The sequence below is a fragment of the Nematostella vectensis genome, chromosome 2 (assembly GCF_932526225.1).
Source record: "Nematostella vectensis chromosome 2, jaNemVect1.1, whole genome shotgun sequence".
NCBI lineage: Eukaryota > Metazoa > Cnidaria > Anthozoa > Actiniaria > Edwardsiidae > Nematostella > Nematostella vectensis.
Genome location: NC_064035.1, coordinates 17635516 through 17658234, shown reverse-complemented (window position 1 = coordinate 17658234; position 22719 = coordinate 17635516). Strand labels below are relative to the sequence as shown.

The 22719-nt window shown below is 40.7% G+C and overlaps 3 protein-coding genes across 5 annotated transcripts; 1 reads left to right on the top strand and 2 right to left on the bottom strand.

Annotated features, from left to right (window-relative positions):
• Positions 1-101: 101 nt before the first annotated feature.
• Positions 102-5063, bottom strand: LOC5508778 (protein canopy 4). The gene is made up of 6 exons (XM_001629307.3): positions 4728-5063; positions 3876-4002; positions 3365-3459; positions 3103-3227; positions 1410-1527; positions 102-936 (listed from the first exon to the last, which is right to left on the bottom strand). Exons 1-6 carry the CDS (start codon positions 4876-4878, stop codon positions 818-820), a joined length of 735 nt encoding a protein of 244 aa, XP_001629357.2. The 5' UTR covers positions 4879-5063; the 3' UTR covers positions 102-817.
• A 189-nt stretch (positions 5064-5252) lies between these two features.
• Positions 5253-11343, top strand: LOC5508794 (protein canopy homolog 3). 2 transcript variants are annotated; one of them, XM_032377562.2, is made up of 6 exons: positions 5253-5691; positions 6042-6138; positions 6602-6696; positions 6915-7042; positions 7239-7356; positions 10971-11343. In XM_032377562.2, the coding sequence occupies exons 1-6, from the start codon at positions 5415-5417 to the stop codon at positions 11006-11008; spliced, it is 753 nt and encodes a 250-aa protein (XP_032233453.2). In that variant the 5' UTR covers positions 5253-5414; the 3' UTR covers positions 11009-11343. The 2 variants fall into 2 exon arrangements, with proteins under 2 accessions (XP_032233453.2, XP_032233452.2); XM_032377561.2 differs by lacking the exon at positions 10971-11343 and adding an exon at positions 7857-8040 and having other exon boundaries at positions 5258-5691.
• On the bottom strand, positions 7930-22713 carry LOC5508795. 2 transcript variants are annotated; one of them, XM_048721785.1, is made up of 19 exons: positions 22064-22713; positions 18744-21247; positions 18399-18446; positions 18131-18305; positions 17645-17772; positions 16559-16669; positions 13811-13865; positions 12533-12646; positions 12360-12425; positions 12055-12100; positions 11756-11850; positions 11534-11674; positions 10980-11078; positions 10632-10697; positions 10443-10517; positions 9983-10171; positions 9637-9716; positions 9247-9387; positions 7930-9080 (listed from the first exon to the last, which is right to left on the bottom strand). In XM_048721785.1, exons 1-19 carry the CDS (start codon positions 22094-22096, stop codon positions 8927-8929), a joined length of 4320 nt encoding a protein of 1439 aa, XP_048577742.1. In that variant the 5' UTR covers positions 22097-22713; the 3' UTR covers positions 7930-8926. The 2 variants fall into 2 exon arrangements, with proteins under 2 accessions (XP_048577742.1, XP_048577747.1); XM_048721790.1 differs by having other exon boundaries at positions 11534-11671.
• Positions 22714-22719: the final 6 nt, after the last annotated feature.

Sequence of the window (22719 nt, the reverse complement as noted above, 5' to 3'; positions counted from 1 at the left end):
GGGCTGTTTTCTTCTTTAATATTACAATTAAAATGGTTGTAGAGATTTAGTGAGATTCCAGCTAAGAAGGAAAGCAAATACAGTAGGATTGAAGCAACAAACACATCCTCACTTTTTTAATTATATTTGTCTTATAGTATTTGTGAAATGCTTACAGTCAAACGTAGCTGAAAGCAAATTTCTTTTAGCTCTTTTACAGGAAAACATCTAAACAAATACTTTTCAGTCAATAGGGGTGAGAGAACAAAGGCATTTTTATCACAAAAACGGAAGCATTGCTCTCAGACGTTTTCCTCAATTTGACCAAGTGTTTTTTTGGAGTGCTGAAATCAATCTTTTGAAAACAAACGACTTCCTTGCTTTTCTAATTAAAAACCCACATCAAAGAATAGAAAATGAACACCTTTTCACCATTCCATTGTCAACTAGCGCTTATGTCTAATGCTGCAAATCATTACTTAATGTGGATGCAAACATTCGTAAAACTATTTCCAAAGTCGTTTAATGGTTTTTGTCCCAATGATGTCATCTATGTACATGTAAACCAGAAGTAGGAAGAGGCATGCTACCCGGATTTTGCTGTAGTATACTTTTTTAAAGACTAATACACAACCATAGCAGACCTCGAAATACTGAGGAGCACCCCTACTGGTCATTTTCTTTTTATCAAAAAAAAGATTTAGGTTGGGACAAGCCCCAAGGGGTGTTACAGCACTGCTATTACCCATATTCCGTGATTTAACTTTAGATGATACAACTTCTTGCATGCAGGTCTTATCTAATGGAGGCCCTATCTAAACTCCTTTATTAATAGCATTTACATGTCTTCTCTTTGTTTTTCTCTCATTGGAATTTCAGATTTTTTGGTGGCATTGTGGTTATCTTCAAAAGCATCAAAGTAATCGGCAGGCATTGCAGTGGAAGCATTCAGACACCCTGAAAACAATCAACAAACATTTGATGCAAATTTTTTGATTACCCAAATGTTGTGAACTCAATATTTAAAGTAAAGACAGAAGCTTAAAGGCCTGGCTAAACTAGGCGACATGTCTAATAGTTTAGCCACCCAAAGAGACATTATAGCGCGCGCCAAATCTTGTAGAAGCGACAATGAAATAATAAAATAAAATTTCTCAGATAGTTGAGAAACATTTTCGTGTCGCTCTACAAAATTTGTCGCGCACTACATGTTTTTGGTGGTGGCTAAACTAGGAAACATTTAAGAGACATGTCGCACGGTACATGTCGCGCTCGACATGTCTCCTAGTTTAGCCAGGCCTTAAGGTGATGATGATGATCATCGCAATCTTGCCTATGTGATGATATGATGTTAGTCATGATGATGATGATGATAAAGAAGGTTAAAACTCCATTAATAAGGATAGACGATGTTGGTGATGATGTTGTACCTTGTTCATCGATCTTTAGTACTCGCTCGCGGCATAGCCAGGTCATAAGGTCTTGATCCTGGTGCTCAAAGTACCACTCTTCGATTACTTCTTCGAATAACTCAAGCATGTGAACGCACTGAAAAAGAATCCTGAATCTTTCAAACACCTCCAGTGAAGTGAAATACATTTTGAGCAGGATTTTTTAATTATATATGTGTTATGAGGAGGATGGGGCTTGTGATGTGACGTATGACAGGAGATGCATATTTGGGACAGGTTTTATGATGGTTTGGAGCAGATGATCTAAGGGGACAGGTGATGTAAGGGGAATGGGGCAGGTGATGTGAGGGGCATTGGGCAGGTGATGTAGGGGAGATGGGGCAGGTGATGTAAGGGGAATGGGACAGGTGATGTGAGGGGAATGGGGCAGGTGATGTGAGGGGGATGGGGCAGGTGATGTGAGGGGGATGTGGCAGGTGATGTGAGGGGAATGGGGCAGGTGATGTGAGGGGGATGGGGCAGGTGATGTGAGGGGGATGGGGTAGGTGATGTGAGGGGAATGGGGCAGGTGATGTGAGGAGAATGGGGCAAGTGATGTGAGGAGGATGGGGCAAGTGATGTGAGGGGAATGGGGCAAGTGATGTGAGGGGGATAGGGCAAGTGATGTGATGGGGATGGGGCAGGTGATGTGAGGGGGATGGGGCAGGTGATGTGAGGGAGATGCGGCAGGTGATGTGAGGGGGATGGGGAAAGTGATGTGAGGGGGATGGGGCAAGTGATGTGATGGGGATGGGGCAGGTGATGTGAGGGGGATGGGGCAGGTGATGTGAGGGGGATGGGGCAGGTGATGTGATGGGGTTGTGGCAGGTGATGTGAGGGGGATGTGGCAGGTGATGTGAGGGGGATGGGGCAGGTTATGTGATGGGGCAAGTGATGTGATGGGGATGGGGCAGGTGATGTGAGGGGGATGGGGCAGGTGATGTGAGGGGGATGTGGCAGGTGATGTGATGGGGTTGTGGCAGGTGATGTGAGGGGAATGGGGCAGGTGATGTGAGGGGGATGGGATAGGTGATGTGAGGGGGATGTGGCAGGTGATGTGAAGGAAATGGGGCAGGTGATGTGAGGGGAATGGGGCAGGTGATGTGAGGGGGATGGGGCAAGTGATGTGATGGGGATGGGGCAAGTGATGTGAGGGGGATGGGATAGGTGATGTGAGGGGTATGGGGCAGGTGATGTGAGGGGGATGTGGCAGGTGATGTGAGGGGAATGGGGCAGGTGATGTGAGGGGAATGGGGCAGGTGATGTGAGGGGGATGGGGCAAGTGATGTGATGGGGATGGGGCAAGTGATGTGAGGGGGATGGGATAGGTGATGTGAGGGGTATGGGGCAGGTGATGTGAGGGGGATGTGGCAGGTGATGTGATGGGGATGGGGCAGGTGATGTGAGGGGGATGGAATAGGTGATGTGAGGGGTATGGGGCAGGTGATGTGAGGGGGATGTGGCAGGTGATGTAAGGGGTATGGGGCAGGTGATGTGAGGGGGATGGGACACGTGATGTGAGGGGGATGGGGCAGGTGATGTGAGGGGGATGGGGCAGTTCATGTGAGGGGGATGGGGCAAGTGATGTGAGGGGTTGAGGGGGATGGGGTAGGGCATGTGAGTGGAATGGGGCTGGTAATCTGAAGGGTGGGGGGGTGTTCTAGGCACAAACCTGGAATTTCATGCGCACAACTTCATAAGTATAATCCTCTATGACGTCGTCTGGCACGTGAAACTTCAGTCCAACCTTGGACCTTGCCGCCAAATCATCCATGGCCTCTCGTAGATGACTTTTGGCTGATTAAAAAAATGCAAAACTTTTTTTTCAACCTTCAAGCATCCAAAACAAAGCAGCACATTACTGAAACTAGCAGCTATTTCACTCACACACATAGAGAAATGCAAAGGTTTTTGGTTTATGAAGGCTATTGTACCTCCCTTAATGTAAGGAAACGCAGGCCCAGCCCTCGCGCGGTACAATTTGACGCGGTCGCACAAGTCATCGAGTACATCGGCGAGGCGAAGTTCACTGTTCGGATGATAAGAATAGTTGTCCAGTCACGGTTTTATTAACGGTATATTCCTATGTCGTTTGTTTTTAAGCTGGGAGGGTAGAGGGGGGGGGGGGGGGGGCGTTTATCAAAGAGGGGCGTTCAATACAAATTTAAAAGCATATAAGGGGCGTTTATTAGACAGGAGGCGTTCTTTAGATATTGGGGTTTATTAGTTCATTTACGGTAAGCGAATCGGTTAACATAATAAAAGCCCGCCAAAACCCTCAGCATCCATTTTTATTCTATTTTTTCTATTGCACTGGTGCAAATTCACTCCGCAAAAATCTCTTGTGAGTGCATCAATTATTAAAAAAAAATGCCTATCGTGTGTGTTTTCTCTCTATATAATATATTGTGAGAGCTACGATGTGGGTCCTATCGTAAAACTTACGATGTGTGATAGTGAATCTGGAGTCTTGGGTCTTCCCCCAAGTCCAGACCGTAGCCTTTGTTCAACGTCTCCTTGTAGTTGGTGATTTTGAGCCTCTCCAATAACTCACTCACCATTAACCTGCATACTGAGCAAAAAAAAACTAGATTTTTAGGTTATTTCCTTTTGAGTAAGTACGCAGCTGCTTTTTCTCCTATTATCTTCGTTCTACAAAGGAGTTCTTTTGTCTCTATTATTCTCGTTATTTGTGTCGAGGTGCGGATATTGTTCATTTGCCCAATCAAATTGCAGCTTGTAAGAGCTGCGTACTGACCCTTCCTTTTTCGAGAACAAAAATCAAAACTTAGGAACGCCTTTCGCCAGTGTCGCATGCGTTATCTGACGTTTTTTTTTAGAAGAAAACCGCTTCGTACCCTCCGCCAAAAGCATATACTGGAAATAGCTTGGACGTTGGCCTAATTGGGCCAGAAGGGTTCAATAATAAAATTATACACTCTTTTTTATAAGAGCGTCTAATTTTCAGTTGAGGATGGAACGTATTTTTTTTTAGTCTAACAACACTGAATATGTTTTAAACGATGTTTCTTAACTTTTAGTGTATATAAAAACAATACCCAATCAATTATTAGGAAGAGAATTTCTCAAGTGATCAATAGCAATAATATATATGGTTGTTACGAGCACAATTTTTATTCTGCATTTTAAAACGCATCGGGACTAAAAAAACAATATTTTTATGCTATCTTAATCTCGGCATGTTCTTAGCATGTTCTTAAAATTTGGTGAAATCTCAGGCTGGACGTTTTTATAAAAAGGTTCTTATTCAAAAATAATTTATTGCGTTTGCCTCACCTTGGCACTTTGTAGGTCTCGCACCAGCCTCCTGTTGGAACTTTGTCAAGTATGGATTTTTTGGCTTCTCTTTTTTATCCGTCTGGGCTTCTTTGGATAGACTGGATGCCAAGGCAAGTAAGAGTAGGCCGAAGCTCGTGCGAATCATCATTGTAACTCCGCGCAATCCGTGCAAAAGGTTACTGTAGAACTTTGTGGTATTGTAGTTGTTAACATGTGATTGGTCAAAATGTACGCAAATAATTACGTAGCGTGATACACTGAGCTGCTGTTTGCTACTTTACTTTCTCCGTACAACGACACCTGTCGTCGAAATGAGTTACGTATTGATAAAGTTTATACGAAAAAGAGTTGTTTACAACTCTCAAATTGAAGAGTTCTTTTCATTCTTTTCATTTCTTTTACGTATCGAGAAAATCATTCGAAATATAAAAATATGCCTTTATTTGTTTAAACAGCCTCAAAAGCTGCATAAATACTTAATGAACAAAGATCAGAGCAGTATAATTAGAAACGCTATTATTGTTCGATTGGACAGCTTAAAAAATAGAAAATATTGTCTCATGTTTGATCACACAAAGGTTCGTTTTCTTCATTTAAAAAGATCTCATTAAAAACGACTGGATATATAAATCATTAGGGAATCCTTTTTAGCAAAAGACCAAAAATTCACTTAAGCTAAGCGGTATGAAGTTACAAGTGATTATAATAGCCTTAAACTGTGTGTTTAACCTGAGCTTTTGCGCCGACGATTCTCGCGAATTTATTACAATTGATGGAATCAAAGTTCAAATAAAAGACAAAAGCAACGCTTTAGAGACACCAGAAAAGGCGAAGAAAAAAATCAAGGAAACTGAAAGCAGCCAAGACAAGAAAGAAGATTTCTACGAGGATCCCTTAACAGAAGAAGATCTTGAAGAGGATGACGAGGAGACTACCCGACATTTACCGACGCCATGCCACGGTGGGTATGGGTGATTACAGGGTACTAAGCGAGGCACTCAAAAACTTTTTTTTTTACAATTGAGCGAATGTTTATAACAAACAAATCTTTGACTTGAAGTAATGCATTATTTATTATTCAATTTATTGTCAGATTTTCAGCATACATTCATCAAGATTGTTAGTCCTAGTGGTAATTCTCTTAAATAATAATCCTCTTTAAAAATCATTCGTCACAAGCTAAATAAAATGGTACAATGTCGAGGATAACAAATTACTCTTCCACCTAACTAACCTTACTAACTGAATTAAACAGTTTGTAGACTCCTAGTAGCCGAAGTCGAGGATGGACTTGCTAACTGAATTAAACAGTTTGTAGACTCCTAGTAGCCGAAGTCGAGGATGGACTTGCAAAATTTGGAGATGTACGAAAAGAGAGAGTAAACAAGCCACCGATATACTGGAAAGAGTAAGTTGTCTTACAGATACAACAGTCGTTAAATACTAGGGGCGGGATAAGGTCCATGAGAAATAGTGTATTTAGTGTATATAAAACTTTGGAATAGTCTTCCTTCACTCATGAAATCTTGCACTACGCTTTCGTCTTTCAGAAATCAGCTGACAACTCACTATTTAGAGAAACTTGCTTCTTACCAACCTCATTTCATAGAGCTTAAATTTAGATAATTCAATTTTTATTTTCGTTTTAGAATTTTTATTGTTTGTAATTTGTTGGGAAAGAATTTCAATTGGGGATTACGCCCTGTTTTCTTCTCCCGTCACATTGTTTCATATTTTCTTTATTTTATTTTGTTTATTTCCTATTGTAAACCGTAGTATTTTTGTGTGACAAAGACAATAAACTAAACTAAACTTGTATTTTCTTGGTCTGTGCATCAAAAAGATACACTGTGGTGTTTATTATTTTAAAGGGAGAGAGTAATGCTTCTTGCAATTGAAGATCTGTGCGTTAGAATGCGCAAGTACAATGTTCGGAGATCACATCCGTTCAGGTACAAAAAAGGAGGTAAGATGACATTATACTGATCTATATCTCTCCCAATAGATTACCCAATAGATATTAGAGGCCAATACGGACATGGTGAGATTACCGGTCACTTCAATTCCAACTGCCATTGCCATTTATTTCTGGTGGTTATGATTTTCATATGATTATTATATTGATGATGGTAAAGATGATGGTCGTGTGTAGATGATGATGATTGATAATTGTTATAATCTCAGTCAAAAGCACGTTCAGACGCGAAGTTGAAGAACTAACATCAGCCTCGAAAATACCTAAGTTCGTCTGGCTTACACCGGAAGAGAATCTTGACGATCCGACAGGCGAGATTGGGCGGCTAGAGAAGAAGGTAGCATGAAAGCTTACTCACTACATAGTTATCAGTGTAATTGTTTTTTTAATTTTATCAGTGCCATTTCTTTATTTAAAACTGTCACTTTGTTTATTCTCATCGTCTATCATTCTACCATCATAATCATGTTTGTTACTAATCACTTTATTGCGTTTTCATTTCATTCTTATTATTGTCATTATTTTACTATCAGTGTAAAAAGATGTTGGTCGCCGAACAACACATGCTCGTACATTGGTTCATGAAGGAGCAGTCACGTGACCTGACCACGTGGCTCTGTGCCAACAGAGTGCTGATCGGAGAGGACCAAGGTAAAAAATCTTTAAATCCTGAGATTGCACTAATAAACCCTAAATTGCACTAATAAACCCTGAATTGCACTAATAAATACTGAGATTACATTAATAAATCCTGAGATTGCACTAATAAACCCTGAATTGCACTAATAAATACTGAGATTGCATTAATAAATCCTGAGATTGCACTAATAAACCCTGAATTGCACTAATAAACCCTGAATTGCACTAATAAACCCTGAATTGCACTAATAAATACTGAGATTGCACTAATAAACCCTGAATTGCACTAATAAATACTGAGATTGCATCAATAAATCCTGAGATTGCACTAATAAACCCTGAATTGCACTAATAAACCCTGAATTGCACTAATAAACCCTGAATTGCACTAATAAATACTGAGATTGCACTAATAAACCCTGAATTGCACTAATAAATACTGAGATTGCATTAATAAATCCTGAGATTGCACTAAATTGTACTCTGGAATTAAACCAATCATTTGTTCATAGATTGCTTAAATGTGGATCTATCAACAAAGTCAAAGCATCATAAAAAAAGCAAGCAAAGAGAAGAGAACAATAGTTCAGGCAGCAGTCGTGAAGAGCTTTAATTGGTTTTAATTTGTTAAAAAAACATTTGTTTACAGTGACAGATCCAGGGTGTGTCCGCCCATTAAATAGTGCAAACGTTAAATGACTCTATCTCCTTGGCAAATATTTGGCTTCCTGTTGATTTTGCCATAGTTGAATAATTCCTTTATAGGATTTTTGTTAAAGTTTTTTCATCACATAATTTTCTGACATAAATGAATACGTACACTAGGGAAAATGCGCTTCCTAAAAAATGCCCTGTATAGTCTCTCTTAGAATTCCTTGCCAGACTCAGTAGAATATCTAATCTTGTGCGCTTCCTAAAAAATGCCCCGTATAGTCTCTCTTAGAATTCCTTGCCAGACTCAGTAGAATATCTAATCTTGTGCGCTTCCTAAAAAATGCCCCGTATAGTCTCTCTTAGAATTCCTTGCCAGACTCAGTAGAATATCTAATCTTGTGCGCTTCCTAAAAAATGCCCCGTATAGTCTCTCTTAGAATTCCTTGCCAGACTCAGTAGAATATCTAATCTTGTGCGCTTCCTAAAAAATGCCCCGTATAGTCTCTCTTAGAATTCCTTGCCAGACTCAGTAGAATATCTAACCTTGTGCACTATCCTTGAAACATTTGTAGCGACGTTTTCCATGGACGTTTTTTATGTCAGTAAATACTTCAGCCTTCCGGACTTAGTTTAAACAGTTATGTGACCGCAACGGCTCGAAATCAGTGTGAGCAATATTTTAAATTTTAATTTCTAAATTCTTCTTCTTCTTCAAGAAGAAGAATTTAGAAATTTTCTGGGCCGTTCTGGTGATGTTTTCGATGGGAAAATTTTGGTTAAATACGTTAGAACCCATTGTAGTGGCTAGGAGTTTATGCACATCATACAAATGCAAATACACTCTTAGCCAGTCTGTTAGTGTAACGTCATTTACATCAAGAAATCCGTTCGGTTTAGCCAGTCGGTTTCATAACTTCTTTCACATCTATCAAGGAAGACGCGCTGCTCGGCTTATTTTATTTACACCAAGGGAGACGGACATTTCTTGTTGTTGATCGGTGTTCGTCGAGCTGGCCTGGGCATGACTTGGCCCGAGACTCCCGTTATTAGCATTTGACCCAAAGAGAATAGTCATCAGCACACTAGAAAACAGACATGTGATTTAGGAGCGCAATCTTCGTCAGCGGCCATTTTGACGCGAAAATTTCTTACATTAAGGTATGGCATTTAGCACATGATACCATGGGTGAGATAAACACCATAGAACTATATATAGCGTGAATTCGATTGTGGTGGTGATTCTTCTACCTTAAGACTTCTATGGGCGTCATCTCCCCAGACTGCACCAGGCTGCTTCCATACTCGAGCGAAAGTGCGTACACGACGAACACCATGGAGTTAGCGACAGCGAACGCTAGACTGCTACCAAGAATTTCTTTCAGGGCTTGGCTAGAGATAACAATCTCGTGAGACGTGTTTCCAAAATCCTATCCATTCTTACTTTTTACAAGTTATTGTAAGACTATATATTGGAAATGTAAGATAAAAAAAAATCAATTGTCATGCAGCAAATGAATAAGAAATGAATAAGGTCCCCCCCTCCTGCAAATACAAGGAATGAATAAGGCTTGCCCCTGTGCTTAATATTCTAGCTACGACCATAAAACATCTTAAGGCATTGAAAGAGTCTCGCCTTACTTGTAACTCCGCGATGCAGTACTTTCTAGGTCAGCTGGAAGAAGACTCGTGATGCTAGACCAGGTGGTGTCACCATCGATCTAATTCAAAGAAAAACCACAATACATGCTCAATGGAATCGATTCTACGAGCAATACCCTTTTTAGTTGTGGGAATGACCAAATGGAGCGCGCGGTGAGTTGTGGGAATGACCATATGAAGCGCGCAGTGAGTTTTTGGATAGACCAAATGGAGCGCGCGGTGAGTTGTGGGAATGATCAAATAAAGCGCGCGGTGAATGTTTTGGGATGGACCAAAATGGAGCGATGGAGCGCGCAAATGAAGGAGTCTCTAGGTCTCTACCAACCTGGCTCTTTACTGCCGGCTCCATGATTTTCTTGCTTTGATTCTGTTGAACTGAGCGGGCAATGTGTATTATGGGATATCCTGTCAAGGCAACAAGTGTCATCTTCCATCCGGCGCTAAGAGCGACATAGAAGGTCAAGGCCACTGATACGCAAGACTGCACTTGAGGGCCAAGACTCTTAGCTAGAGACTGCAGATAGAGATATGTGTTTAGTTAATTAACACGACAACAATATATGTCACTCATAACCTTATATAAAAGTTAATAAAATACTAAATGGTTCTCATTACCTTATATGGCAGTTATCATAAACTAAATGGTATTTATTACCTTATATGGCACCAAGAGAGCATCCCTTGATGGCACTTATTATAATACTAAATGGCTCTCATTTCCTTATATGGCAGGGATTACCTTGTATGAAACACATAATATGCAACACTCATATGGCACTAATTACCTTTTCGGTGACAGCTTTGATGCTGCTCTCCATTTCATAAAACGCTCTGGCGCTAGCGTTATCACCCTCTAACGTCTTTCAAGAACAAAAAAGGACACCATAAAAGCCATGGTTATTATTTAGAATAGAAGATATCATTTTGCGCAATTTTTGTCTAAGTTACGATAACCTACCTTTACGATAACCTACCTTTGCTAAAATCATTTCCTTCAAGCGCTTGTCATAGTTTTCAGTCAACAATGTCGAGATGTACTTCTGAAATAATGATGTTATTATTAGATTTTCATTCTAAACAGTTGACTTGTGAGAATTTGATTTTTCAAATATAACTCTATTCAAAGCTAAGCATCAAACTTCTATTTTTCTTAGTTCCCAGTTGCCATATATACTTCCTTTAGCTTAAAAAAATGACAAGGGGAAGGGTTTCCCTAGCCAGAACAAAGACAACTAAAGTCTCAGTGGAGACTGTACTTGGTCTCAAGGCTTATCATAAAAAGTTTCTTTAATTAGACGTCTTTCTTCCCTAAGCTCTATTACCTCGAGTGTTCCACCAAACGCCACCATAGAGCCGAGCAGTACAATCATGGAGGTGAAGAAAGGACCTTTGGACGACACCAAGTCCGGATCGGTCATGTACTACAACAAGTGACAAAAAAAACTCTTTGAAAACAACAGCTTTAAGGTTTAATGTTGGTTCTCACTTGGACATAAGCGCAAGCGCAGCGCACGTAATTTTCCGATTCTCACTGGAACGTAGCTTAAGAAAACGCAACTGCTTGATTTTCTTGCGCTTATGTTTGACCGATTCTCACTTGTGTTGCGTTTCCGTTTGCGTCGTAGTGAGAACCAGCCTTGAGAGATATTATACACTGCTGTTATAATAAAGAACACCATTGAGTCAGCCCCTCTAACATCATAGGGTAGAGAGTATGAGGTAGAAAGGGATTTTGTTCAAGATTTGTGTTCCATGCTTTATTGCGATCAAATTAACAAATGAAAATATTGATGATGATGATGATAATTATGGTCATAATGATGGTGATGACGATGATTATGACGGTGGTCGTTTCGATTTTTATGATAGTGCTCACCTCTTGCATTTGGGTGAAGATCAGTGAGAACCCTGGAGCAACAAGACCAGCAAGAGCGGCACCACACCCAGTCGCTAACAATAAGGGGACATCCTTAACCCGGAGTTTTACCATCCCCACCAACGACTCCCTCGTGACCTGCTTTTAATAGAAGCGTTCATTACCCATAATTAAAACAACGAAATAAAAACTCAACCACAAAACAGAAGACAAAATAATTACCTTTTCAATGTTTATGACTTTCTCGGAAGCAACAGGCGTCAATAGTGACGAATATTCCTTTGTTGTTTTTAATAGACGCAAATCATCTATCGACCCTGTGTGAAAAAATGCTTTTGAGACACTGTGGTTTGCTTGATTTTGATCTTAATTTCATCTCTGCCTTCAGCAATATGCAGCGATATCCCGTTAACTCAAACGCCCAAGGGTGAAGAAACAGTTAAGAGTTAGCGTGGTGTTTTATAGAGGTATTCGAGGGCGACAATTAGTGGAGGACATCGCTCCACTATAGTCGTACTCACCTATCACCGGTTTGTCTCCACACAACGATTTAAACTCATTTGATATCTAAAAAAAGGAAATTCAACATCAAATACCAGCATGCAAAGTAAATATTAAAAACCTTTCATGGAAAAAGCTTCTATAACGCCATATTTAAAATGATTCCATTTCGTTATATAAGTTATTTACGTGACATGACATCACTTATATAACATAACATCATCAAGAAAATTCGTATCTCAAAATAGAAACAGAGTAAAAGTACAGATTAAATCTGAAATCCACTTTATTAAGCAGTGCGTATTCTCTATTGAAGTTTACATACTTGAGTTTCTTCTTCTTTTATGTTGGCTTCAACATGAGGGGATGCTTCGCATTTACCCTCGCCTATCTGAAATGTAAAATTTATATAAAAAAAAAAAACACTGTATGACAACAACTAATGACTTTTAAGTCAAAATTCCAAAAATTCCAAAAATGCAAAACAACTTTCTGGACCTTGGGGGTTTGGCCTGTAAGCTTGGTCAGGGATTGCATCATTGAACTTATGTCCTGAATCTGATCCATTGCTCCCGCCATGTGCATACCACCGCCAATGACGGCCATGAAAACCTGAATACACAGCAAACGGTCACGTGAAAACACAGTAAACGCTCCTGCGAAAACACAGTAAACGATCACGGGAAAACACAGCAAACGGTCATGTGAAGACACAGTAAACGATCACGGGAAAACACAGCAAACGGTCATGTGAAGACACAGTAAATGGTCCTGCGAAAACACAGTAAACGGGCATGTGAAAACACAGCAAACGATCACGTGAAAACATAGTAAACGGGCATGTGAAAACACAGCAAACGATCACGTGAAAACACAGTAAACGCTCCTGCGAAAACACAGTAAACGATCACGGGAAAACACAGCAAACGGTCATGTGAAGACACAGTAAATGGTCCTGCGAAAACACAGTAAACGGGCATGTGAAAACACAGCAAACGATCACGTGAAAACATAGTAAACGGGCATGTGAAAACACAGAAAACGATCACGTGAAAACACAGTAAACGGGCATGTGAAAACACAGTAAACGATCACGGGAAAACACAGCAAACGGTCATGTGAAGACACAGTAAATGGTCCTGCGAAAACACAGTAAACGGGCATGTGAAAACACAGCAAACGATCACGTGAAAACATAGTAAACGGGCATGTGAAAACACAGAAAACGATCACGTGAAAACACAGTAAACGATCATGTGAGAATACAGAAAAACGATCATGTGAAAACACAGTAAACGGTCCTGCGAAAACACAGTGAGCGGGCATATGATAACACAGCAAACGATCACGTGAAAACAAAACACGTAAACGGGAATGTGAAAACACAGTAAACGGGCATGTGAAAACACAGTGAACAGTCACGTGAAAACACAGTAAACAGGAATGTGAGAACACAGTAAACAAGCATGTGAAAACACAGTAAACAAGCATGTGAAAACACAGTAAACAAGCATGTGAAAACACAGTAAACAAGCATGTGAAAACACAGCAAACGATCTCGTGAAAACACAGTAGACGGTCATGTGAAAACACAGTAAACGATCATGTGAAAACACAGTAGACGGTCACGTGGAAACACAGTAGACGGTCATGTGAAAACACAGTAGACGGGCATGTGAAAGCACAGCAAACCGTCACGTTAAAACAAAGCATACGGTCAGATAAAAAATAAACAAAAGACACTGCACTTACTCAGGCTTTCATCAAATGACTTACTGTGAGTAAAGAAGCAGGGCTTATTTGTCCACTCGACAGCAATGTTGTGCTATACCTGCAAAAAATAAACTCTCAATCCTACTCTTACTCCTTTAACGAGCAATTCAAAAGGGTATCTCTCATTCTATTTATATCATGTTCCAGTGTAGAGTTATTTTATTGAACAAAATGGCTAATCCAAGAAAGAGGCGTATCCAAATAAAATTGAACAATGCATACCTACGAATAAGCCGTGTCCAAGAAGACAATCAAGCAAACAGCGATACCCAGGAAATAGACATGCCCAAGAAGACAATTAAACAAACAGCGATACCCAATAAATAGACATGTCCAGAAGACAATTCAACAAAAAGCGATACGCAGGGAATAGGCATTTTCAAGAAGACAATTGAACAAAAAGCGATACCCAGGAAATAGACATGTCCAAGAAGACAGTTGAACAAACAGCGATACCCAGGAAATAGACACGTCCAAGAAGACAGTTAAACAATCAGCGATACCCAGGAAATAGACATGTTCAAGAAGACAAGTGAACAAACAGCGATACCCAGGAAATAGACATGTCCAAGAAGACAGTTAAACAAACAGCGATACCCAGGAAATAGACATGTTCAAGAAGACAAGTGAACAAACAGCGATACCCAGGAAATAGACATGCCCAAGAAGACAATTAAACAAACAGCGATACCCAATAAATAGACATGTCCAGAAGACAATTCAACAAAAAGCGATACGCAGGGAATAGGCATTTTCAAGAAGACAATTGAACAAAAAGCGATACCCAGGAAATAGACATGTCCAAGAAGACAGTTGAACAAACAGCGATACCCAGGAAATAGACACGTCCAAGAAGACAGTTAAACAATCAGCGATACCCAGGAAATAGACATGTTCAAGAAGACAAGTGAACAAACAGCGATACCCAGGAAATAGACATGTCCAAGAAGACAGTTAAACAAACAGCGATACCCAGGAAATAGACATGTTCAAGAAGACAAGTGAACAAACAGCGATACCCAGGAAATAGACATGTCCAGAAGACAATTCAACAAAAAGCGATACGCAGGGAATAGGCATTTTCAAGAAGACAATTGAACAAAAAGCGATACCCAGGAAATAGACATGTCCAAGAAGACAGTTGAACAAACAGCGATACCCAGGAAATAGACACGTCCAAGAAGACAGTTAAACAATCAGCGATACCCAGGAAATAGACATGTTCAAGAAGACAAGTGAACAAACAGCGATACCCAGGAAATAGACATGTCCAAGAAGACAGTTAAACAAACAGCGATACCCAGGAAATAGACATGTTCAAGAAGACAAGTGAACAAACAGCGATACCCAGGAAATAGACATGTCCAAGAAGACAATTAAACAAACAGCGATACCCAGTAAATAGACATGTCCAAGAAGACAGTTGAACAAACAGCGATACCCAGGAAATAGACATGTCCAAGAAGACAGTTAAACAAACAGCGATACCCAGGTAATAGACATGTCCAAGAAGACAGTTAAACAAACAGCGATACCCAGGAAATAGACATGTCCAAGAAGACAAGTGAACAAACAGCGATACCAAGGAAATAGACATGTCCAAGAAGACAATTAAACAAACAGCGATACCCAGTAAATAGACATGTCCAGAAGACAATTCAACAAAAAGCGATACGCAGTAAATAGGCATTTGCAAAAAGACAATTAAACAAAAAGCGATACCCAGGAAATAGACATGTCCAAGAAGACAGTTGAACAAACAGCGATACCCAGGAAATAGACATGTCCAAGAAGACAGTTAAACAAACAGCGATACCCAGGAAATAGACATGTCCAAGAAGACAAGTGAACAAACAGCGATACCAAGGAAATAGACATGTCCAAGAAGACAGTTAAACAAACAGCGATACCCAGGAAATAGATATGTTCAAGAAGAAAAGTGAACAAACAGCGATACCCAGGAAATAGACATGTCCAAGAAGACAATTAAACAAACAGCGATACCCAGTAAATAGACATGTCCAAGAAGACAGTTGAACAAACAGCGATACCCAGGAAATAGACATGTCCAAGAAGACAGTTGAACAAACAGCGATACCCAGGAAATAGACATGTCCAAGAAGACAGTTAAACAAACAGCGATACCCAGGAAATAGACATGTCCAAGAAGACAAGTGAACAAACAGCGATACCAAGGAAATAGACATGTCCAAGAAGACAGTTAAACAAACAGCGATACCCAGGAAATAGACAACTGAACAAATACATACCAAAGCCGTGCCCAGGACAATTGAACAATTGCATACCAAGGAAGAATCTGTGTCCAAGAAGACAATTGAACAAAATGCGATACCCAGGAGATAGACATGTCCAAGAAGACAATTCAACAAAAAGCGATACCTCAAATACAGGCGTGTAGTGTCCAAGACAACTGAACAAATAGCAATACCAACGGAGCAGGCGTGTCCAAGACAATTGAACAAATACATACCAAGGAAGAAGCCGTGTCCAAGAAGACAATTGAAAACAAAATGCGATCCCTTAAATAGAGGCATGTAGTGTCCAAGACAACTGAACAAATAGCAATACCAACGGAGCAGGCGTTTCTAAGATGATACCCTGGAAACAGGCATGTCCAAGAAGACAATTGTAAATACCCAATAAGCAGGTGTATCCTGTGTGAGCAGCTGAGCGTAGGAAATGACAAAGAATGATTCATTACAAGATGTATTTTACAGCCAGATAACTTACGAAAATCCAAGACCAAGGAAAGTGAAGAGAACCATCGTCCCGAGGCCACTGCCAAAGCTAATAACCAAATTCCTCAGACGATCCAGCTTGTTGGTGTGCTTGTGACCAAGACTAGACAGAAAAATAAACAAAATAAATTTTACTAGTCTATTTATGATCAAAACTACAAACGGGACAGCCTACAAAATATTTTATATTGGTATTTGACGGGGAAGTAGTATACACTTTCTCTTGCCATTTTACTTTTCATGACCAGTTGTCTTTTAACAAGACGTTACGCTATAAAAGGATAAGTACCCCCGGGCTCGATTTTGCTATTACAATCAGAACACTGCCGCTAGCAGTCACAAATTATAAATCTCCTGTAAAATTGCTTATCTTTGTGCCTCAGTTGGCTGGAATAAAACTATTTTTGCACAGGTAACAAGACGTGTTTTGCCATAAAAGCTTGATAAAGTGATTTGTTGTCCACTCGTGTTTTCAGTGCAAAATTTTAAATTTTGCGCCATCCATAGTCTAGCGCATCTGCATAAATTATTATCGCGCTGTGATGAATATGCTCATATTTTAAAGCGCACATAGTTGGTATAACATCATTTTACAATAAATAGAAACATTGTTAGGTGAAGAAGTCTAGAAATGATATTTATTTCGGTTTAAAATATGAAACTTGAATTTAGCGCTCAGGCCCTTCAAAGCTTTTGAGACATTTGATTGGACAAAAATGTTATTTAGCGTTGGATTAGCATACCCGCTTTCTAGGAACCGGACCCAGAGCGATTGTTCTGACATGTTGACACATTGACGGCTGATTGCTAACTGATTGTTTTTGAGGGTGTTTTCCGGGGTAGGAGGTGCTTTCCCTTTTTAAAGCGGAAATTCGTGTTTAATTATTTTTCTTTGTAATGTGCTTTTTAACCAAGGATATTGCTTGTTCGATTTTGTTTGGGAGGATATTTTCGTTTCCGACATCTCTGATATCAAACGGCCAGTCCTTAAGCTGGAAAAATGCAATGGGATAAAAGTTGATGTGGTGTCTTTTTCGGATAGGTAGAGAGTGTCGTGTACAATTTGAATATGACTCACCCATCTGTCTCAATGAACTGGGTAGCCAGGCCTGTAACTGTATTCGTGATGTTCGTCAAGCCCTGTCCGGTCAGCGGTAACACTTGCTGAAGGAAAGCCTCCTTTTGCTTTTTAGCGTAAGACTGCACCTATAAAAATACGTAGGTTTGGTTTGTGTTTTCATCCCCTAATGTTATGTTAACTTCGGTTACATTACTTTGAGATTAAACGAAAGCACGAACAGATAAGTGGATGTATAAAAAGGATGTTTTGGATGGAAGGATGTAGTAGAAAAACGAAATATGGATAACTAATCACAAATAATGCAATTATAAAAATAGCAAGTAAACAAGTAACTCCATAACAGCTGACCCTTACAACAAAACCACAAATGATCGTCAATGCACCATCTCACCTTTACAACACCACCACCACCAATGATAATCAGAGCACAATCTCACCTTTACAACAACATCACCAACAATGATAGTCAGTGCACCATCTCACCTTTACAACAACACCACCAATGATAGTCAGAGCCGGCGCCGCTGCCATCATGATAAGCGTTAGCTTCCAATCCTGAATAAGGCTGACAATAAAGCCAGAACCACAGCTAGTAACACTCTGGATAACGAACGCAATCTCGCCTCCAAGACCGCCAGATAAACCATCCACCTTTTTACTGTGGGATAAAATGGACTAATAAGTTTAGGAACGGGGTAATTTCAAGTGGAGTGTATCGTATTGAACAAAGCATTAGCGCAAAAAATTGCACCTGTTCTTCAGGTTCAAGCCATCTTGGAGGAGCAGGCTGTTTACATCACTGCAGCACAAGAGATAACAATTAAACATTTGCATCATAACAACACAACAACACAACTGGCAGGCTAGTGGAAATTATGTAGACCGTTCAACCCACTGTATTTAGTTTTCCGACTTGAACTTCGACAGGAAAAACATTGGGACTATATGTGGCCTATAGCTGTGGTGCACATGAACTATTTCCACAACACTGGTATTTGGATATAATACCCTTTTAATAGAGCTCGTCGGACAGAAAAAAGAACTTGGAGTTCGGAGGGCGTTAAAAACGGAAAGTATAAATAAAATCAATAGCTACCCGATATGTCTGCTCACTGGGTATTCCCCGCTGTCCTCAATTTTTACAACCTCCATCACATCTTTACATAGATCGCGGGCGCCTCTTTCTGAGCCCACATTCCAGCACAGCATTTGGGAGCATGCGCAGACCAAGGTCAGCATCGCTGCGCACAAGTAGTAAAACACATACTCGCGCATGCGTGATGCCCCGTCCTTACAAGAACGGCTGCGCAAGACAAGAGTCATCTCGCCGAGTTCTTTTTTATAGAAAAGGTGAGGCAAGGTGTTGATGGTGTAGTTACCAGATGCCCCAATCTTTATAATGGCTATCAGATCAGTACGGTTGACACGGATTGAGCTGGTACTGTTAGACTGTGTAAAGTTACCCGTCATGTTCGGGTGCATAACACTGTGATTTGAAACATTAGCTTGTGTTGCGTTACCCGCATCCGTTTTGTTTGGTTGCGTGACATTGTGACTTATAACATTTGCTTGAGTTGCGTTACCCGCATCGGTGATGTTCGGTTGCGTTACATTGTGATTTGTAACATTAGCTTGAGTTGAGTTACCCGCATCCGTGATGCTTAGTTGCGTGACATTGCGACTTGTAACATTGGCTTGTGTTGCGTTACCCGCATCGGTTATGTTCGGTTGCGTGACATTAAGACTTGTAACATTAGCTTGAGTTGCGTTACCCGCATCGGTGATGTTCGGTTGCTTGACATTGGGATTTTTAACATTAGCTTGGGTTGCGTTACTCGTATCCGTGATGTTCAGATGCGTGACATTGTGATTTGTAACATTAGCTTGAGTTGCGTTACCCGCTTCGGTGATGTTCGGTTGCTTGACATTGTGATTTGTAACATTAGCTTGGGTTGCGTTACTCGTATCCGTGATGTTCAGATGCGTGACATTGTGATTTGTGACATTAGCTTGGATTGCGTTACTCGTATCCGTGATGTTCAGATGCGTGACATTGTAATTTGTAACATTAGCTTGGGTTGCGTTACTCGTATCCGTGATGTTCAGATGCGTGACATTGTGACTTGTAACATTAGATTCTGTTGCGTTACCTGCATATGTGACCTTCGGTTGCGTGACATGAATACTTGAATTTAGTGTGTTTGTAGCTAAAGTATGGTCAGTGGAAGCATTCAGGGCCGTAGTCACTTTGTCAGCTACCTTTCCTTTCAAAATGCTAATCGATTTAATAAAATCATGAGCACTTGAGTGTGGAATTGAAGCGCTCTTTATATGTGAGGAAGACACAAGTTTGGTAACTGATATCTTCGCCGAGTCGTCGGTCATGATATCTCTCCAAACAACGCTTTGTAACAAGATATTCATGCGCATACTATGTCCAACTCGCACCACCGAACTCGCATCCACTTTGCGAGAAGCATATGTTTCAACCGACGCATTTGGCTCGCGATCAACTTGTTGGCCCTCTATCCGGGACCTTGGTACTTGGCCCTGCATCCGGGACCTTGGTACTTGGCCCTGTATCCGGGACCTTGGGACTTTGCCCTGCATCCGGGACCGTGGAACTTGGCCCTGTATCCGGGACCTTGGTGCTCGGCCCTGTATCCGGGACCTTGGTACTTGGCCCTCTATCCGGGACCTTGGTACTTGGCCCTGCATCCGGGACCTTGGTACTTGGCCCTGTATCCGGGACCTTGGTACTTTGCCCTGCATCCGGGACCGTGGAACTTGGCTCTGTATCCGGGACCTTGGTGCTCGGCCCGGTATCCGGGATCTTGGTACTAGGTCCTGTATCCGGGACCTTAGTACTTGCCCCTGTATCCGGGATCTTGGTACTCGGCCCTTAATCCGGGACCTTAGTACTTGCCCCTCTATCCAGGACCTGTGTTCTTGGTCGACTTTTTGCCCCCGCCCATCCCTTGCGAGATGTTTGACAAGTCTGTCACTCCACCACACTCTTCCCCAGTCTCCTCTCAACTGAGCGATCTGTTGCCCCGTTTTCGCTTCATCTTCCATCGATTTCTTATGATTAAAAGCACTTCCGGTAATATCACCCTGATGTGGACTTATTTCGATATCTTCGATCTCAATTAATAAAGCATCGTTTTTATATCGCACAGGTTTAGTAATTGCTGGTTTCGTCTCCTTCAAAAATGTCCCTGGGTTATTCCCATCAAGCAGTTTTTGACTTTTATCAGCAGATTTTAGAAGTTTCTCGGCCATTAATAACTCCTGTCCATTCCCTAAAAACACGACACTCTGATTAATGACTTGAAACCCAAGTGCAATACCACCCACCATCGCCTTCAGAACCTCTTTCGAGGTCAGGTCTAGTAAGAGAATGTAGTTCGCAGAAGACCCAAGCGGCACCTGCAACTGGATGGTCTGGTCTGCAGTACAGTCAAGTGTCGCGTTGGGCTGAAGGAATTCATCGGCCAGATTACTGTATATTAGGACCGCAAGCGTAGGGATCAAACCATTCGCGATGGCGAAGAGCGTCCCGCACAAGATAAGAATCTGAGTCAAGGCATCCGACAACACCTGGGATACGAACAGAAAATCAAGGTTATCCACGTGAACTTGACACATTACTCCATTTCCAAAACACTATATGCGCGGAGCTCCCAGTAAAAAAGCAGGGAGGGGAAGGCTCCAAAACACAAGAAAAGTTCTTGCGGTCTGCTCTTGTCATTTTTCCTTAACTCTTTTTTATTCAAGCTTTTTTGATAGGGCGCATGAACAAACCGTATGGACAGCGTAATGCATGGACATTCGCGCTATACTTTGATGATCGTGAAACGGTGTTACCTGCAAGCCAAAAGGTTGTCTATTGTTACTAAAAACGTTCAAGTTTCATTCAATTTTCGTTTAAGTATCCCTTAAACAATACCATTTTCGAAGCAGCTCATATATATTAAAAAAAACGGCATAACTATTAAGCTATGAAAACTTAATCACAGAATTAAAAAACAAAATATATTTGAAAAAAGCATCGAATGCATGGTGAACCGGAAATTACCAGGCAAAATGTAAACGTACCAGAACGATTAGCTAAGTGAAAACTGTGTTTTGTTGGTAGCTATGTCGAAACAAATACGTTTCATGGCGTTCATAGCAAATTAATCCGGGACCTTGGTTATTGAACGGTCTGTCGAGCTACAATATACTGTAAACATCCAACCAACTAGTTATTGATGTTTTTGGTATAATCACTAAAGCGTGCAGTTAACAAATTAGGCTTGTACACTTGAATTCTAGTATAATTCCTTTTTATAAGTATATCTACTTGTTCTAGCAATAGAAAAATTTCTTTCTGTTAGTATCTAACGATAATACACTAATAAGACATTCACTTACCGATCGGCTCACGGATCTTGCTCTAGCAAACATACTGTTTGCACTAGGCAATTGAGGTCACCCCCATTCTCATCCCTAAGGTCAATCTTGACCGGCATAGCACAAGCGACATTACACAGCCCAAAGGGAAGTGGTTAATGACTCACGGCTCCTACCAAACATTGGCAATCAACAATTTACTAGTTCCATTTAAAGACATGTGCTACGTAATTAAGAATTCCAAAACATTCCCTTTAAGACCAAAACATAAAATTTGAAAAACAATAGTTTAAACTTTGAACAGGTTTTTGATCTAAACATTAACGGAAAAAGGTCGCTGTTATTCGAATTAAAATACATTTATTTTATTCTTGCATCCAGGTTATTAATGATATTGGAGTGTAGCACGATAATAAAAAGATGAAGCCTTTGAGAAAGTTATTGAACAGGAGAGTTTATAACTGCGTGAAATTAAGCTTTTTACATATTTTTACACCTGCTGCTAACTTTTTTTTTAAATAAAAACAAAAAAACACCCGCTTCCCGGCAAGAAAGCCTCAAGAGTTAATAGAAGTTTTGAGCCCCTTTTTGGTTTTAAGGTTTCGAGAGTTTCTGTTTACTGTTTTACGTGAGGCCAAGCAAAGTCGCAAGCAAGCGAACTGGACTTTCCTTTGAGC

Coding starts and splice junctions, on each gene's coding strand:
- LOC5508794 (XM_032377561.2), top strand. CDS start 5,415: ATGAAGTTACAAGTGATTATAATAGCCTTAAACTGTGTGTTTAACCTG. Junction 6,139..6,601: donor CCACCGATATACTGGAAAGA/GTAAGTTGTCTT, acceptor ATTATTTTAAAG/GGAGAGAGTAATGCTTCTTG. Junction 7,043..7,238: donor TTGGGCGGCTAGAGAAGAAG/GTAGCATGAAAG, acceptor TTTTACTATCAG/TGTAAAAAGATGTTGGTCGC.
- LOC5508778 (XM_001629307.3), bottom strand. CDS start 4,878: ATGATGATTCGCACGAGCTTCGGCCTACTCTTACTTGCCTTGGCATCC. Junction 4,003..4,727: donor GAGACCTACAAAGTGCCAAG/GTGAGGCAAACG, acceptor TTTTTTGCTCAG/TATGCAGGTTAATGGTGAGT. Junction 3,228..3,364: donor GTTTCCTTACATTAAGGGAG/GTACAATAGCCT, acceptor TTTTTTAATCAG/CCAAAAGTCATCTACGAGAG.
- LOC5508795 (XM_048721785.1), bottom strand. CDS start 22,096: ATGTTTGCTAGAGCAAGATCCGTGAGCCGATCG. Junction 12,426..12,532: donor TTACAGGCCAAACCCCCAAG/GTCCAGAAAGTT, acceptor TTTACATTTCAG/ATAGGCGAGGGTAAATGCGA. Junction 10,172..10,442: donor TCAAAGCTGTCACCGAAAAG/GTAATTAGTGCC, acceptor CTCTATCTGCAG/TCTCTAGCTAAGAGTCTTGG.